General features: G+C 43.2%; 1 protein-coding gene across 1 annotated transcript in view; it reads right to left on the reverse strand.

The window, feature by feature from the left end:
• Positions 1–18,144, reverse strand: part of LHFPL4 (LHFPL tetraspan subfamily member 4) — a 148,295-nt gene that overhangs the window by 13,116 nt on the left and 117,035 nt on the right. The window contains exon 2 of the mRNA XM_029601122.1: positions 2,915–3,151. Within this exon, the coding sequence (XP_029456982.1) occupies positions 2,915–3,151 (237 nt within the window). The remainder of the gene's footprint in view (positions 1–2,914; positions 3,152–18,144) is intronic.

Consider the following 18,144-nt stretch of genomic DNA (forward strand, 5'->3'; position numbering starts at 1 on the left):
TAATGCCTGCTCTGAGCATAAAAATGTGTGGATTGGATGCACTTTTTTTTTTTTTTTTGCACGTGGGTAAATAAATAATAGCCTCATCAACATGCATCTGCATGTGATGAGCGCTATTAGTTTTGCGGTACGTTGGACGCGCGTTGTGGAGGCGCTAATCCAATTATAGTATAAGGGGCTGTGGAAATGCCTACACAACGCACATCCAACCGCGGGTCAAACAGTGCATTCGGCTGAGCACACTGTTTTACATCGGCCCCTTAGATTGTACAGGGCAGGGAAATGCCTACTGTGCCTCAATGTAACTTATCTTGAGCTCAGTCTTAGAAAGAAAACAAGTTTAAAAAAATTCCCCCATCTCATTGCCTTTTTTCCTTGCCCCCTTATCCCAACAAAAATTGAGTAGCAGCTACCACTTTCAAGAAACTGTAACAATTATGCATTCAATTTAGTTTTATAGGGCTTATTTAGGGCTCTTGCTGGGGTGTACCCATCGTTATGCCTGCCTCTCAACAACATTGACAATTTCTCTGGGACCTGAATGTGGTGTAATTCATATGGCCCAGTGCTGAGAAGATCAGGAGCCTACAATGTGGAGATGAAGATTATTAAAGTTTAAATCTGAAATGCATTTATACTTATTGTATCTTGTATGGAAGCTTCTCCATTACCATCATCTCAAAAAGCCAAGGTCTCTTCCTGCTCCCCACCCCAAACAGAGAGAAATAAACGGACAGCTAGTGATTACAAAGGGCGATAGAGTAAGCAGCAGGTTTTTTCTCTGCTTGCATGAGATAATGTGGTACAGAACGCATGACAGTCAGAGTTGTATGTCATCATATTAAAGTATAATTTTTTTCCAGTTGACTTTTAAACAAATATTTCAGACACTTTAGGCAATGCAAAAGTTTGTAGAGGGGACACTTCAAGAGAGAAAAGGCAGATATGAAAGATAGGCAGATGGGCGAAAAGAATGAGGAAGACGGAGTGGAAGAGTGACAGATAGGAAGGTAAAGAGAAACAAACGAAGCCAAAGAAAAAAAAAAAAAAAAAGAGGAAAAGCAAGACGGATGGATCTGGATAAAGCAAGAGATTTGTATGTTTTGATTAAAAGAGAGAGACAAAAGAGGTTGCAGAATCTCTGACTTAATTACCAAACTGATCTAGTCCCATCTCGTAGCCCTCGGACTCCACCTGACTCCATGACTGCTGATCTGAGGTGGCATTTGTCCAAGAACACCCCACCTGCCATGAAAAGGGCACTTTAGCACTTAGAAGTAAAAACTCCACTTAACGCCGCTGTGCCTCAGAGATGGAGACCTGCTCGAGGCTCTTCCTTAACCCAACAAGAGGATCTCTTCACGTCTTTCCTCCAAATTACACCTTTGAATTCAATTTCACAGCATTTTCCTTGACAAGTCGGTCATGCTAAGGTCCTGGGACTGTCGTGCATCTTTCTCTGCTTCTGACTAGAGTGTCTGTATTATCCCAAGTCCCTCTCACCACATGGCAACATAGTAAGCTGACAGACAAAAAGAGCACTTGGCCCATCCAGTCTGCTGGGTCATTCCAGTGCACACTGCTAAGGGTACATCCCAAATGCCAGCTGTAGAGCTTGACAGCTTGTAGGATATCACTCCTTATCCAAGTCAGGTTTTGATTTTTTTTCCTCTGGTTTTTGATGAAACACCATAAAAGTTCCCCTACTTAATCCAACACCCTCTCCCCTCACCATATGTCTTATCACTAAGATAGAGAGGCTGTTTCCCCAAAAACTAAATGAGGCTGTGGACTGAACATCCGGCCCCCTGGGTCTCTAATAGGACCTCACATTCCATAGAGAAGAAGGAGAGGTTTGGGCACAAACTGGAACAAATCTAAGAAGTGTACAGATGACCATATTTAAAATAGATCCCCAAAAGTTCTTCTGAAAAGTATTTCTCTGCTAAATTTGAGACACAGCTGGAGTCCTTAGCCAGCGGGTAGATCACCATATGCTACAAACCAGATGTGTCACAGCTGGACTATGCATGTAGCACTGCTGACTTAAAGCATCGGGAAGCACTGGCAGGTTTTTCATTCCAACTAAATAGAGCGAGGGCTGGCCTGGCTAGCAGTGCTGGATTGCCAGAGACCTGGGTTCAATTCCTGGGCCTAACTTCTGCTCCCATACCCAGACAGGACTGGGGATGCTGTGGAGGCAGTGTACGCCACCCTGGAAGGAAGGAAGGAGTCTCAGCTGTCACTCAGTGGTGACACCTAGTGCCCAGACTTCATGTCCACATTAGCTGGGGTTCTGGAGGAAGCTGCAATTCGTGGCCCCTGGCAGAGGACAGTCTCTGCAATGACTGCACTAAGTGAATTAGGGGCAGATATAAAATGGGGCGAGGGGTGGGGGCAGGGAGGGGAGAAACAGGAAGTTGTGAGTGAAGGTTCATGGCAGCATAGCCCAATAGATGCCGGTTCTGATTGAGCTGTAAGCCCAAACAGAGCAGAAGGAAAATGCTGGGCCAAAACAAGAAAAGCAGAGTTTAAATTCTCAGAAGGAGCTAAGGCGGGAATTAGGAAAGCAGGACTGGCCTTGATCACATTTTAATAAAGTAGGGGGTGTGGAAGGGGGAGGGAAGGGTTAAGTGCTGAGTTTGCATTTAACCTGCTCACCTGATAATTAATCATTTGCAATACAAAGTACTTTAGTCAGGCTTCTGTTGAGTGTATGAGGTTTATCATTCACAATACATCATCAGCCTTCATACAGCATGAAGAAAATATAATTTACCAAACAAAGACCTTTATGGTATAACACAGAACAAGAAGTGCCAGAGGGAACTATGAGCTCGTATCTACCAGTGCATTCTAGACTCCACCTTTTAAATACTATTAATGTCCAGTAGATGCCTCTGTGCTCATTTACCTTTGTTTTCTGCTTTGAGCTCCTCGTGCAGTAGGTCATTCTGTCGGTTCCCCAGGACGAAGGCCAGGAAGGAGAGGATGAGGGCATTCAGGATACCAATAATGGCCAGGATGTAGGCCCAGCGGACGGAGCAGTCGCCAAGGGAATACTTCCCAGTCTTATCACCGCACATATCCCTGATGGTCTCTGCGTCCCAGCCTTCAGGAAATATCATGCAACCTAGCACCAGGCAGATAGCTGAGGTAGGAAATTGGCAGGGGTGGGGGGAGGGGCAGGTGAAGCATGGGCCAATGGTGGGAGGATGAGGAATCAAGGGAAGGAGTTCACCAGAATGAGAGACAGAAATGGAAATAGACAAACAGGAAATTAATGGTAGGACAGTGAGAGAGAGAGAGCGTGGAGAGAAAAGGAATAGGTTAGATCCAAAGTGTTTTAAATACTTTAGGCTACAAAAAAAAAAGAGCTGAGATTCTAGGCTGTACGTTTTTTGATAAAAGATGACTCTCTATTAAATCAGAAGCAGAATAACTCTGAAGAGAGCAAGTAACCCTCAGGCGACTGCCACTAGCTGCTTCAGTAGTAAAGAGCAGAAGTCAAAGGATGGTGCCGGGCAGGCAAACCCTGTTAGAGCTCAGACATATCATCATTTGTATCTATTTACTGCTTGTTGCACATGTTCAGAAAATGTCCTGCCAGATGGAAAAGACAAGTATCCAGCATCACTGTAAGGTCAAGGGAGCGATAATTATTGGTATGCATCCGACAACAGCCCACTCATTTACTGCATTCTCCAGCCATACCCAAGCCACAAGGTATCAGATTAAAAAAAAGAAGACCCTTCCCATAAGAGATTTAGAATTCAATCCAGGCTTTGACTTACTGTTGGTATTCTGAAGGATGTCACAGGATCATATGTTTAATTTTCATTTCCAAGGCTGAAACTGCCTATTCTAACACTAAACTCTTTAAGACACACACACACACACACACACACACACACACACACACACACACACACCCCCTTACCCCCCCCATACACACTTCCCTCCATCTTATTTATTTATTTCTATTTCATAGTCCTACTTTCAAAGTGGGTACAGCCACTAACAAACAATACAATTATACATAAAATGAGAAACTGTTATGCAAACTGAAAACTCTTCATAACAGAATAAATAAAAAAAAACCAAAACCATTAACATGAGATAAAATGAACAGGAAAGTCTGCTCAAGCATTCATATCTTAACTTTCTTTCTGAAATGCAGATAGGAAATTGGAGTACAACACTCATCAGGCAGCGAATTCCAAAAGAAAGCAGTCTTCCTAGTCCCCTGCAATTTCATTTGCGAAAGGGACAGAACCTGTAAAAGGCTTTGCCGGGAAGATCAAAAAATTCTAGAAGGGACATAACCCATCAGAAGCTGCTGGAGATATATTACAAGAGGATTTTGACTTTGCTCCGGTAAACGACTGTCAGCCAGTGAAACGCCTTTCAGATAGGGGGTTACATGGCCCCCCTAGCTCATGCTTCCCTTAGCAGCTGTATTTTGTACAAACCTCAACTATACTGGTCAGAAATTGAATGCTTCTCCTTATGTTAGAAATTGAGAGGTCCATATTCAGACATGGTCTGCTAGCAAAGTTAGCCGGCTGACTATGGAGGTATATTCAATAGTGAAACCGCATTACTGAACGTAGCCGCTGACTATGGAGGTATATTCAATAGTGAAACCACATTACTGAATGCAGCCGGCTGACTATGGAGGTATATTCAATAGCGAAACCGCAATTCTGAATGCAGCCGGCTGACTATGGAGGTATATTCAATAGCGAAACCACATTACTGAATGCAGCCGGCTGACTATGGAGGTATATTCAATAGCGAAACCACATTACTGAATGCAGCCGGCTGACTATGGAGGTATATTCAATAGCGAAACCACATTACTGAATGCAGCCGGCTGACTATGGAGGTATATTCAATAGCGAAACCGCATTACTGAATGCAGCCGGCTGACTATGGAGGTATATTCAATAGCGAAACCACATTACTGAATGCAGCCGGCTGACTATGGAGGTATATTCAATAGCGAAACCGCATTACTGAATGCAGCCGGCTGACTATGGAGGTATATTCAATAGCGAAACCGCATTACTGAACGCAGCCGGCTGACTATGGAGGTATATTCAATAGCGAAACCGCATTACTGAATGCAGCCGGCTGACTATGGAGGTATATTCAATAGCAAAACCGCATTACTGAACGTAGCCGGCTGACTATGGAGGTATATTCAATAGTGAAACCGCATTACTGAACGTAGCCGGCTGACTATGGAGGTATATTCAATAGTGAAACCGCATTACTGAACGTAGCCGGCTGACTATGGAGGTATATTCAATAGTGAAACCGCATTACTGAACATAGCCGGCTGACTATGGAGGTATATTCAACAGCGAAACCACATTACTGAACATAGCCGGCTGACTATGGAGGTATATTCAATAGCGAAACTGCATTACTGAATGAAGCCGGCTGACTATGGAGGTATATTCAATAGCAAAACCGCATTACTGAATGCAGCCGGCTGACTATGGAGGTATATTCAACAGCGAAACCGCATTACTGAATGTAGCCGGCTGACTATGGAGGTATATACAATTTATTTATTTATTTATTTTTGGCTTTTATATACCGGAAGTTCCTGTATAATATACATATCACTCCGGTTTACAAGGAAATGATTAACTATCGCCTGGATGGCGGTTTACATGGAACATATAGAACAATTAAAACCATTAGAAAAAAAATTAAAACAAAATAAAACAATTAGTAATTACATTATTGCTGTAAACAGAACAACAGCATGAAGGCGCAAAGGGGGCGTTCGTGCAACTCCAGTGAACAGAATATATATGATAAGTTAAATTTCAGTAAATGATTTCTTCAGGAATTTGTATGCAGGGGTGGGGGGCAGTGGGGGACAGTGACTGATTTGAGATTGTCGTTCTTCCTGTTCTTAGCTCTCTGGGAATGCTTGTATGAAGAGCCAAGTCTTAAGTTTCTTTTTAAAAGTAGTATGGCAAGGTTCAAGGCGCAGGTCTGGTGGTAGCGAGTTCCAGAGTGACAGGCCCGCTGTGGATAGTGCGCGTTTCCTCAGGGAGGATTTTGCAGGTTGGGTGATCAGTCTGTCCTGGTATGCCCTTCTAGTCGGTTTTTTGGAAGTGTGTAGCTGGAGATGGAAGGTTAAGTTGAGAGGAGAGATGCTATGTAGGGCCTTATGTATCATCATGCTGGTTTTGAACTGAATCCTGTATTTAATAGGAAGCCAATGGAGATGCTGGAGGATAGGGGTGATATGATCCTTTTTTTTGGCGTTTGTGAGAATTCTTGCCGTGGCATTCAGGACCATCTGGAGAGGTTTGGTGGTGCAGGCGGGAAGGCCCAGAAGAAGTGAATTACAGTAGTCCAGTTTCGGGAGTATGATGGCTTGGAGTACTGTGCGGAAGTCTCTGTAGAGTAGAAGTGGCTTTAGTTTCTTTAAAACTTGTAATTTAAAGAAACATTCTTTTGTGGTGTTATTTACGAATTTGTTGAGGCTGAGTCGGTTGTCTAGAAGTACACCCAGGTCTCTGACTTGAGGTGAGGTGGTGTATCCGGAGGTGTCTGGAGATTTGCTGGAGGTTAGGGAGGTGGGCGGGACACAGTTTTCGGGTGCTATGATAAGGATTTCGGTTTTGTTAGTGTTTAAAACCAGGTTGAGGCTGGCGAGTAGATTGTTGATGGTTGAGAGGCATTTATTCCTGTAAGACATAGTTTTGTGTATAGTATCCGTTATAGGGATGAGAATTTGTATGTCATCCGCGTATAGGAAGTGAATTAGTTTGAGGTTAGTAAGTAGATGACAGAGTGGGAGAAGATATATGTTGAAAAGGGTGGGGGAAAGGGAGGATCCTTGTGGTACTCCCATTTTGGATTGAATGGGGTGAGACTCCTTGTTGTTTATCTTGACTTTGTATGTTCTGTTCTCAAGGAAGGAATTAAACCAGTTGAATGCTGCTCCTGTGATGCCGATGTCAGTTAGTCGCTGAAGGAGGCACGAGTGGTTCACGGTGTCGACGCTGAGGAGAGATCCAGAAGTGCGAGGAGGCAAGGTTGGCCTTTTTCCAGATTGAAGATAATGGTGTCCGACAGTGTGGCTAATAGCGATTCGGTGTTCTTGGTCTTACGGAATCCAAATTGGTTTGTGGTGAGGATGTTGTTATCGTCAAGGAATTCTGAAAGTTGTCTGTTAACAACTTTCTCCATAATTTTAGCTATCATAGGAAGGTTTGCTATGGGTCTGAAGTTAGCAGGATCTGTGGTGGGAAGGTTGGGTTTTTTGAGGAGAGGTTTGAGCATTGCCAACTTGAGTTGGTTAGGGACTTGGCCTTGGGCGAGAGAGCAGTTAATGATGTCTGCAACTGGTTTGGCAATGATGTTAGGAATCGAACTCAGCAGCTTTGAGGGAATATGATCTAGAGGGTGAGCGGACGGTTTTATCTTCTTAAGGATGTTCTCTATTTCTAAGGTGGACGTGGGTTCAAAAGTTTCGAGCGCTGCTGTGGTTGCGTTGGGTTGTAGAACGGGTGATATCGATGATTGAGAGCTGTGGTTGCTTGCATAGCTTGTGTGCGGAGATGGTCCTTTGAGAGGGGCTACGAGTGTGGTGATTTTGTTGTCAAAGAAGTCAGCCAGTTCCTTGGCTTTTTTGAGAGCTTGGTCATCTGGGATGCTGGGTGCGGGTGGTTTGGTGAGGGCTGATACATAAGAGAAGAGGGCTCTTGAGTCAAATGAGAAGTGGTGTATCTTTTTGGAGAAGAATTCTTTCTTGGTTTTGTTGATTTCTTTTCTATATGAGTTAAGGCATGATTTGTAGATGAGGAGGGTTGTTGTAGATGGGCTTTTCCGCCATTTGTTTTCCTTGCATCTAAGCTCATGTTTACGTGACTTCAGCTCTGTGGTGAACCAAGGTTTCCTGTTGTCTTTGTCAGGATTGATAGATTTTGTTGTCATGGGGCACACTTGATCTGCAACCTTGTTAGTGATGTTGATCCATGATGATGTTGCTGAGTTGGCGTCAGTAAGGTCCAGATGCATTAGTTCCTTGGTCAGGTGTTTGCTGAGGTGATCTCCTGAGCACTGTTTCCTGACGGATATGGTAATTGTTTGTGTGGATTGAGGAGGAGGCTCTATGATCTCCAACACCGATGAGATGATTCGGTGGTCAGTCCACGGTACCGCAAGGCAGGTTGGGGTGGTGTGAGATGAAAATCCTTCGTTTATAAAGATAAGGTCTAAAGTATGACCTGCTTTGTGGGTGGGTTCTTTCACAATTTGTCTGAAACCCATATGGTTGAGGGAGGAGAGAAGAGTTTTGCAGTTGGAAGAATGAGGTTGGACATCCACGTGGAGGTTGAAGTCTCCCATCAAGATGGCCGGTTTTCCGGAATTCAGGTGTTTTGCTGTTAGTTCTATGATTGGGGAAGGGTCTGATTCCAGAAGTCCGGGTGGAGCGTAGATTAATGCGATAGTCAGATGTTTAGAGTTGAATAGAGCAAATTCGATATTTGCTATGTTATTGGAGGTCTGCAATGTCAGACCTAGTGCTTTTTTGGCTGCCAGGAGTAGGCCTCCTCCTCTTTTTTTGAGTCTGGGTATGGACAGTAGGTCGTAGGCCTGGATGGGAAGCTGATTGATTAGGGCTGTGTCGGTGGGTTTTAACCAGGTTTCTGTGATGGGACAGATGTCAGGTTTTGAATCGGATAGGAAGTCATTGAGTATATGAGTTTTCTTGGAGATGGATTGCGCGTTAAGCAGCGTGAGTGAAAAAAGAGCCAGGCCGAGAAATTGGGTGACGGGTGTCAGCAGGATGGGCCTGAGCCTCTGTTGGCGGTTGTGGGGAGGAGTGGGGGGCTTAGGTGCTCTCCACCTGTGGTTGTGGATGATGGTAATGGTTAGGGGGTGCATGGTGGAAAGTAAAGCAGGCGGGTAGCCAGTAGTCAGGGGGAACTCTAGGTTAGTGGTATCCAGATGAGGGTGGAGGTCTCGGTGTGGGCCTTACACCGTAGGGAAAGAATAGAGACAAGAGAATTAGGCCCAACGATTAGGCTCTGAATTAAATAGGCGGACGAAGCTGTGTTGGGCTTACCTTGAAAGCCGTTTTGGAATGGTAACCTAGCTTCTGGGCTGCTCTGCTGGGCTGCACTAAGGGGCGCACAAAGGGGCCAGCCCCTTTGTCGTGCTCCTTCGGCATGCGACGCACGGCGTGCGATGCCTAGTCGCTGCGTGAGATTTAAAGGGATCCTGGCCCTGCTGCTATTGGCGGCGCTGCGGGCGTTTTTATTGGCTGCCGGCCCGGAAGAGGGCTGAAGGTGGAGCCTCAGGTCGGCTGTGAGCGGTGCCTCGTGGTCGGCGCGGAGGGCTGCCGGGGCAAGGGTGCGATTGAGGGCCTTACCCCGGTGGGTCTCGGCGCCGGCTGCGCAGGCCTCGCACGCTCCGGTCCCGATGGTACAGGGGAAGAAGAGGCTGGATCGCGTCGCCGCGTGAGATTTAAAGGGCTCCTGGCCCTGCTGCTATTGGTGGCGCTGCGGGCGTTTTTATTGGCTGCCGGCCCGGAAGAGGGCTGAAGGTGGAGCCTCGGGTCGGCTGTGAGCGGTGCCTCGTGGTCGGCGCGGAGGGCTGCCGGGGCAAGGGTGCGATTGAGGGCCTTACCCCGGTGGGTCTCGGCGCTGGCTGCGCAGGCCTTGCACGCTCCAGTCCCGATGGTGCAGGGGAAGAAGAGGAATGTAACTTTGCGAAACCGCATTACTGAACGTAGCCGGCTGACTATGGAGGTATATTCAATAGTGAAACCGCATTACTGAATGCAGCCGGCTGACTATGGAGGTATATTCAATAGCGAAACAGCATTACTGAATGCAGCCGGCTGACTATGGAGGTATATTCAATAGCGAAACCGCATTACTGAATGTAGCCGGCTGACTATGGAGGTATATTCAATAGAGAAACCGCATTACTGAATGTAGCTAGCTAACTGCAGACGCCTAACTTTAGGACAGCTCTTTGCTTGACCAGACTTATCTGGCTAACTTAACCAGCTCATTCACCTCCTCCCAATTACGCCCCTGCAGTGCCCCTAAGTTAGCCTGCTAAATTCTTGTTGGTTACCTTATTTAGCCGGAGAAGTACCCAAATATTCATTTAGCATGCTAACCTCCAAGTTAACCGGCTAATTGCTTTTGAATATGGATCTCTGAATTTATAGATAATTATATTCGTCCTCTCTTAGGGCCTCATTTACTAAGCACTTTCCCCCTAGATATAGAATGGGAGGAAGGCCTTAGTAAATCAGGCCCTTAGTCTGAAAACCAAATAATCACCTTCCTATTGTGCCAAAACCCTAGATAGCTTAGGGATTTTGATTTTCTAGGGTTCAGGAAACTTTGAGATTCTGTTTATTCCCGACAGTGAGGTTCCACTAATTAGAAAAGTAGTCCAAGTGCCTGTAACTAAAAACTCACCTGAGCTAAAAAATTCTAACTTATCCCTATCAATTAAAAAGCAGAATAAAAATACAAACAAAAAACAAACTTTGAAATGTTTGTATGCTAATGCCAGAAGTCTAAGAAATAAGATGGGAGAATTAGAATGTATAGCAGTAAATGATAAACCATCGATTAAATCCTTCATAATGAATTTATCACATGGATATATGAATTCCAAATCTCAAAATGAGTAGAATGATTCAAAAAATTGTTAACTGATGTGTGTTATCAAAAAAATTTTTTTGGAAAGAGAGGAACGTTTCATATATAATTATCATGAATCCCCACCAGGGTGATATGATTGTGGTTATAATCATAAACGAACCTCCTCCATCCAGTGTTGAAACAAACATGTGATGACGCCAAGTGACAATTTTTCAAAAACTTTTTTGTGGCATATATAAAAATATCTTGTTAATAGTGGTGAATCAAATCACTCCAACAATAATAATTAGTAATGTAACAATCCCGGCAAGCTTGTAATGATCCCAACAAAAGGGTATTATAGATGGATGTTTGAAGCACTTGTAAAACAACCTAGAAAGGCATGGAAGATTTTTTCTGAAGTCTTAGTGACTAAGCTCATTCAACAACCCGACTTATCTGATGGTCTGATGGGTGACCGACGTAGCCACGTTTCAGGTCCGTTCAAGGACCTTTCATCAGGGATGTCGTCCTCCTTGGATGTCTCGTCGGTGAATGTTGAGCCGTTGCCTGCTAGGTCTCAAGCATGAGTCCTTAGACTCTATCCGGATCTGACAACGCTTCAAGTTACTGGAAGCGCCATTTTTAAACTTGATAGTAGAATAGCTGCGTAACCAATCCCAAACAAGCTCTGAGAACGTGACGTGTACGTCAAAGCAATAAATAGAAAGAGACGCTCTCGAGTCGATGCGGACTATAATATAGAATTCCAATCCAATAATTCATTCAAGCCAGACGGAGCTTGTGATTTCAATGTGAAAACCCAAAAGGCCTCCCGCTTATTTAAGAGTCTAATCTGATCGCCCCCTCGGGGAGATGTCAACACTTGATCCAAAATCGTCCATTTTAAATCTGTAAAAGCGTGGCTTTGCTGGACACAATGTGAAACAATGGGGGCTGTCAAAGTCTCGGTGTTTAATTTAGATTTGTGCTCATTCAGACAAATTCTGATTTTCCTAGTAGTTCTGCCAATATATACCTTAGGAAGTAACAAAGTGGTGGATGCCACAAGAAGTCTTTTCCAAATATTTATTGATGGAGACGCAAATATCATATACAAGTGCCCTTTTGGAAAAGACTTCTTGTGGCACTTGTATATGTGGCACTTCTATATGATATTTGCATTTCCATCAATAAATATTTGGAAAAGACTTCTTGTGGCATCCACCACTTTGTTACTTCCTTACGGCTCTACTGGATCGCCTAATATATACCTTAGGACAGGTACATAAGATAGCATAAACGACATGGTCTGAATCGCATGTGGTATGTGATTTTCGGACAACTTTGTATTCTGTCACAGGTTCAATCCATATTTCTCCATCCATGCTGTGTTGACAATGAGCACAATGGCCACACTGATGATGGCTACCGCTCGGTTTGTCACTGCGCCCCCCAGTAACCGCATGAATCAACATATCACGGATGTTACGGCCCCGTGTTGTAACAATTAGTGGAGGATCTTTAAAAGCCTCATGTAAGGCTAAAACGGGCCAATGTAGACGGATTGAGGAAGCTATAGCAGAAGTAGCAACAGATTGATTGAGTACACAAACAAGTGCAGGATCTTGTTTGGTGGGCTTGTAAGTTAGCAACGACAATCTGTCCGAATATTTAGCCCGTTTATATGCCCGTTTAACAACAGACTTTGGATAGCCCCGTTCTAAAAATCTTTCACGTAAAATTTGAGATTGTGTTTCAAATTGATTCTGGTCAGAACAAATTCGTTTAATTCTAAAGAATTGACTGACGGGTAGGCCACGCTTAAAGGATGGTGGAAGGTGACTATGAAATTTTAAAAGGTTGGTTACGCAGCTATTCTACTATCAAGTTTAAAAATGGCGCTTCCGGTAACTTGAAGCGTTGTCAGATCCGGATAGAGTCTAAGGACTCACGCTTGAGACCTAGCAGGCAACGGCTCAACATTCACCGACGAGACATCCAAGGAGGACAACATCCCTGATGAAAGGTCCTTGAACGGACCTGAAACGTGGCTACGTCGGTCACCCATCAGACCATCATATAAGTCGGGTTGTTGAATGAGCTTAGTCACTAAGCCTTCAGAAAAAATCTTCCATGCCTATCTAGGTTGTTTTACAAGCGCTTCAAACATCCATCTATACCCTTTTGTTGGGATCATTACAAGCTTGCCGGGATTGTTACATTACTAATTATTATTGTTGGAGTGATTTGATTCACCACTATTAACAAGATATTTTTATATATGCCACAAAAAAGTTTTTGAAAAATTGTCACTTGGCGTCATCACATGTTTGTTTCAACACTGGATGGAGGAGGTTCGTTTATGATTATAACCACAATCATATCACCCTGGTGGGGATTCATGATAATTATATATGAAACGTTCCTCTCTTTCCAAAAAAATTTTTTTTGATAACACACATCAGTTAACAATTTTTTGAATCATTCTACTCATTTTGAGATTTGGAATTCATATATCCATGTGATAAATTCATTATGAAGGATTTAATCGGTGGTTTTTCAATTGAGTTGTAGAAATCCTTCTCAAATCAATTTGGTGCTCATTGATAGCATTTTAGCAGTAAATGATGACATAGACTTAACTGGCATCTCAGAAGCATGGTGGAAAGAGGATAACCAATGGGACAGTGCTATACCGGGGTACAAATTATATCGCAATGACAGAGAGGAGCACTCGGGAGGAGGTGTGGCGCTTTATGTCCGGGATGGCATAGAGTCCAACAGGATAAACATCCTGCATGAGACTAAATACAAAATTGAATCTTTATGGGTAGAAATCCCTTGTGTGTCAGGGAAGACTACAGTGATAGGGGTATACTACTGTCCACCTGGTCAAGATGGTGAGATGGACAGTGAAATGCTAAGAGAAATTAGGGAAGCTAACCAAATTGGTAGTGCAGTAATAATGGGAGACTTCAATTACCCCAATATAGACTGGGTAAATGTATCATCGGGTCACGCTAGAGAAATAACGTTCCTGGATGGAATAAATGATAGCTTTATGGAGCAATTGGTTCAGGAACCGACGAGAGAGGGAGCAATTTTAGATCTAATTCTCAGTGGAGAACAGGACTTGGTGAGAGAGGTAACCGTGGTGGGGCCGCTTGGCAATAGTGATCATAATATGATCAAATTTGATTTAATGACTGGAAAAGGAACAGTGTGCAAATCCAAGGCTCTCGTGCTAAACTTTCAAAAGGGAAACTTTGATAAAATGAGAAAAATTGTTAGAAAAAAACTGAAAGGAGCAGCTACAAAAGTAAAAAATGTCCAAGAGGCGTGGTCATTGTTAAAAAATACCATTCTAGAAGCACAGTCCAGATGTATTCCACACATTAAGAAAGGTGGAAAGAAGGCAAAACGATTACCGGCATGGTTAAAAGGGGAGGTGAAAGAAGCTATTTTAGCCAAATGATCTTCATTCAAAAATTGGAAGAAGGATCCAACAGAAGAAAATAGGATAAAGCATAAACATTGGCAAGTTAAATGTAAGACATTGATAAGACAGGCTAAGAGAGAATTTGAAAAGAAGTTGGCTGTAGAGGCAAAAACTTACAGTAAAAACATTTTAAAATATATCGAAGCAGAAAGCCTGTGAGGGAGTCAGTTGGACCGTTAGATGATCGAGGGGTTAAAGGGGCACTTAGAGAAGATAAGGCCATCGCGGAAAGATTAAATGATTTCTTTGCTTCGGTGTTTACTGAAGAGGATGTTGGGGAGGTACCCGTAATGGAGAAGGTTTTCATGGGTAATGATTCAGATGGACTGAATCAAATCACGGTGAACCTAGAAGATGTGGTAGGCCTGATTGACAAACTGAAGAGTAGTAAATCACCTGGACCGGATGGTATACACCCCAGAGTTCTGAAGGAACTAAAAAATGAAATTTCAGACCTATTAGTAAAAATTTGTAACTTATCATTAAAATCAACCATTATACCTGAAGACTGGAGGATAGCAAATGTAACCCCAATATTTAAAAAGGGCTCCAGGGGCGATCCGGGAAACTACAGACCGGTTAGCCTGACTTCAGTGCCAGGAAAAATAGTGGAAAGTGTTCTAAACATCAATATCACAGAACATATAGAAAGACATGGTTTAATGGAACAAAGTCAGCATGGCTTTACCCAGGGCAAGTCTTGCCTCACAAATCTGCTTCACTTTTTTGAAGGAGTTAATAAACATGTGGATAAAGGTGAACCGGTAGATATAGTATACTTGGATTTTCAGAAGGCGTTTGACAAAGTTCCTCATGAGAGGCTTCTAGGAAAAGTAAAAAGTCATGGGATAGGTGGCGATGTCCTTTCTTGGATTGCAAACTGGCTAAAAGACAGGAAACAGAGAGTAGGATTAAATGGGCAATTTTCTCAGTGGAAGGGAGTGGATAGTGGAGTGCCTCAGGGATCTGTATTGGGACCCTTACTGTTCAATATATTTATAAATGATCTGGAAAGAAATACGACGAGTGAGATAATCAAATTTGCAGATGACACAAAATTGTTCAGAGTAGTTAAATCACAAGCAGATTGTGATAAATTGCAGGAAGACCTTGTGAGACTGGAAAATTGGGCATCCAAATGGCAGATGAAATTTAATGTGGATAAGTGCAAGGTGATGCATATAGGGAAAAATAACCCATGCTATAATTACACAATGTTGGGTTCCATATTAGGTGCTACAACCCAAGAAAGAGATCTAGGTGTCATGGTGGATAACACACTGAAATCGTCGGTGCAGTGTGCTGCGGCAGTCAAAAAAGCAAACAGAATGTTGGGAATTATTAGAAAAGGAATGGTGAATAAAACGGAAAATGTCATAATGCCTCTGTATCGCTCCATGGTGAGACCGCACCTTGAATACTGTGTACAATTCTGGTCGCCGCATCTAAAAAAAGATATAATTGCGATGGAGAAGGTACAGAGAAGGGCTACCAAAATGATAAGGGGAATGGAACAACTCCCCTATGAGGAAAGACTAAAGAGGTTAGGACTTTTCAGCTTGGAGAAGAGACGACTGAGGGGGGGGATATGATAGAGGTGTTTAAAATCATGAGAGGTCTAGAATGGGTAGATGTGAATCGGTTATTTACTCTTTCTGATAGTAGAAAGACTAGGGGGCACTCCATGAAGTTAGCATGGGGCACATTTAAAACCAATCGGAGAAAGTTCTTTTTTACTCAACGCACAATTAAACTCTGGAATTTGTTGCCAGAGAATGTGGTTAGTGCAGTTAGTATAGCTGTGTTTAAAAAAGGATTGGATAAGTTCTTGGAGGAGAAGTCCATTACCTGCTATTTAGTTCACTTAGAGAATAGCCACTGCCATTAGCAATGGTTACATGGAATAGACTTAGTTTTTGGGTACTTGCCAGGTTCTTATGGCCTGGATTGGCCACTGTTGGAAACAGGATGCTGGGCTTGATGGACCCTTGGTCTGACCCAGTATGGCATTTTCTTATGTTCTTATGATATGTAATCGCTGGCCCTTCATCCAGAAACATTAAAGCAGGTCGTATTGATAAAATATAAAATAAAATTACGTGCTACAAATGATACACTAAAACTTTTACATCAACATTTAAATATCCCAATACAACTAAAATATTACTGAGGCCTCACGGAAAGACCTTCCCAGCAGCACTGCCCATGACTTTATCTTTATAGAAACCCAGCTGAGAGTGGAGGCTTGGGCAGAAAGCTAGGCCTGATGCAGCTAGTTTGCTCAATACTGTTCCTTCACAGCCTAGAAACTCGGCGGTTGAAATTCAGAAGCCACTTAAGACGGATAACTGAAAAATTAACCGTCTAAGTGGCTTACCCGGCTGTGTTCAGGCTTTATCTGGCTTAAATTCTAGATTGCTAATAAGTTAGGGGCATTCCAGGGGCATAACTGGGAGGAGTGTTAGCCGGCTAAGTTAACTGTCTACGATATTCAGAGTTAGCTGGTTAACTTAGCCAGATAAGTCTGGTCAGGCCAAAGCTGTCCTAATGTTAGTTGGCTATAGAGATATCTGGCTATATTCAATAAGGTGGATGCACTACTGAATATGCCCCCAGAGTTGGCCGGATTAGTTTATCTGAATATAGACCTCTCTATTATTGTCGGTTGACTCACACAGACTCTCATCACTGCTTAGCTTGTAGCTGTTCTCTAAGCTTTAGAAGTGGCTCTGGTGCTATTCGCTTCTGGCCCCCAAAAGGCAGCCCGTTAGATTTTATATTATATAGCAACATAATATAGAAACATCCTTCCGGTATTGATCTAAACGCAAGCTAGCAAACACACCGTCATCCAGATGCTGAAAATTTGGGGTAGAGAAGGAAAAGAGCAGGCCAAGTATAAATTATTGCAAATTAAAATGGCGTCAACATTTTTCAAAGTAGGTTTCACTATTCTTAGGGAGAGAAGCTCTTCCCCTCCCCCCCCCTATCATCTTTCCATTCGTCTTCATACTGACTTAAGATAAAGATGTTTCCCAGCACAGGCTCCTCTTTTCTCGTGTGCCTTATGCTTTTTTGGGTGTGGTGCCTTCTGCTCCTGTCTAAGCTTCCAGCTCAGTTGGAACTGACCTGCGCTGGGCTGTGGCGCCATGAAATTTCATTCACAGCTATCTTGTTTTGTTTTTTTCTCCATTTTTTACTTTCTCTCTGTTGCCTCCCATTCAGCTTGGCCCTTGCAGTGACTCTTCTTGGCCAGAAGCCACAAGCTGAAGAACCTTCCAGAGCCTGGAATATGCAGCTTGAGTCTAACCAATAAGTATTCAATGGAAGGGTCTCCCTCCCAGGTAAACCTTCAGTTACAGAAACCTAGAAACATGATGGCGGAAAAAGACCGTAGGGCCCATCCAGTCTGTCCATCCATCCAATTAATTTAGCTTTATAATTCTCATCACTTCCTTGGAAATCCCTTGTATTTATCCTATGCTTTCTTGAATTCAGATACTGATTTTGTCTTCACGACATCTACTGGGAGGCTGTTCCATGCATCCACCACCCTCTCTGTAAAGAAATATTTCCTAAGATTACTCCTGAATCTACACTCTTTCAATCTCTTCGCATGACCTCTCGTTCTAAAGCCTCCTTTCTGTTGAAAGAGGCTCACTTCCTGTACACGGAAACCTTTGAGATATTTCATGGTCTCTATCGTATCTCCCCTATCTCGCCTTTCCTCCAGGGTATGCATGTTTAGATCTTTAAGTCTATCCCCATATGCTTTAGAACTAAGACCGCTGATCGTTTTAGTAGCCGCCCACTTAACCGACTCCATCCAGTTTATATCCTTGTGAAGATGCAGTCTCCAGAACTGTACACAGTACTCCAAACGAGGTCTTGCAATATCACATCCCCTTTTCTGCTGACCTTTCCTCTCCCTATGCATCAGGCACAGCAAAAAATGAAATAAATGTTCACCTATTTATTAATAAATACCACTCTTTACTA

Source organism: Rhinatrema bivittatum, chromosome 4, assembly GCF_901001135.1.
Source record: "Rhinatrema bivittatum chromosome 4, aRhiBiv1.1, whole genome shotgun sequence".
NCBI lineage: Eukaryota > Metazoa > Chordata > Amphibia > Gymnophiona > Rhinatrematidae > Rhinatrema > Rhinatrema bivittatum.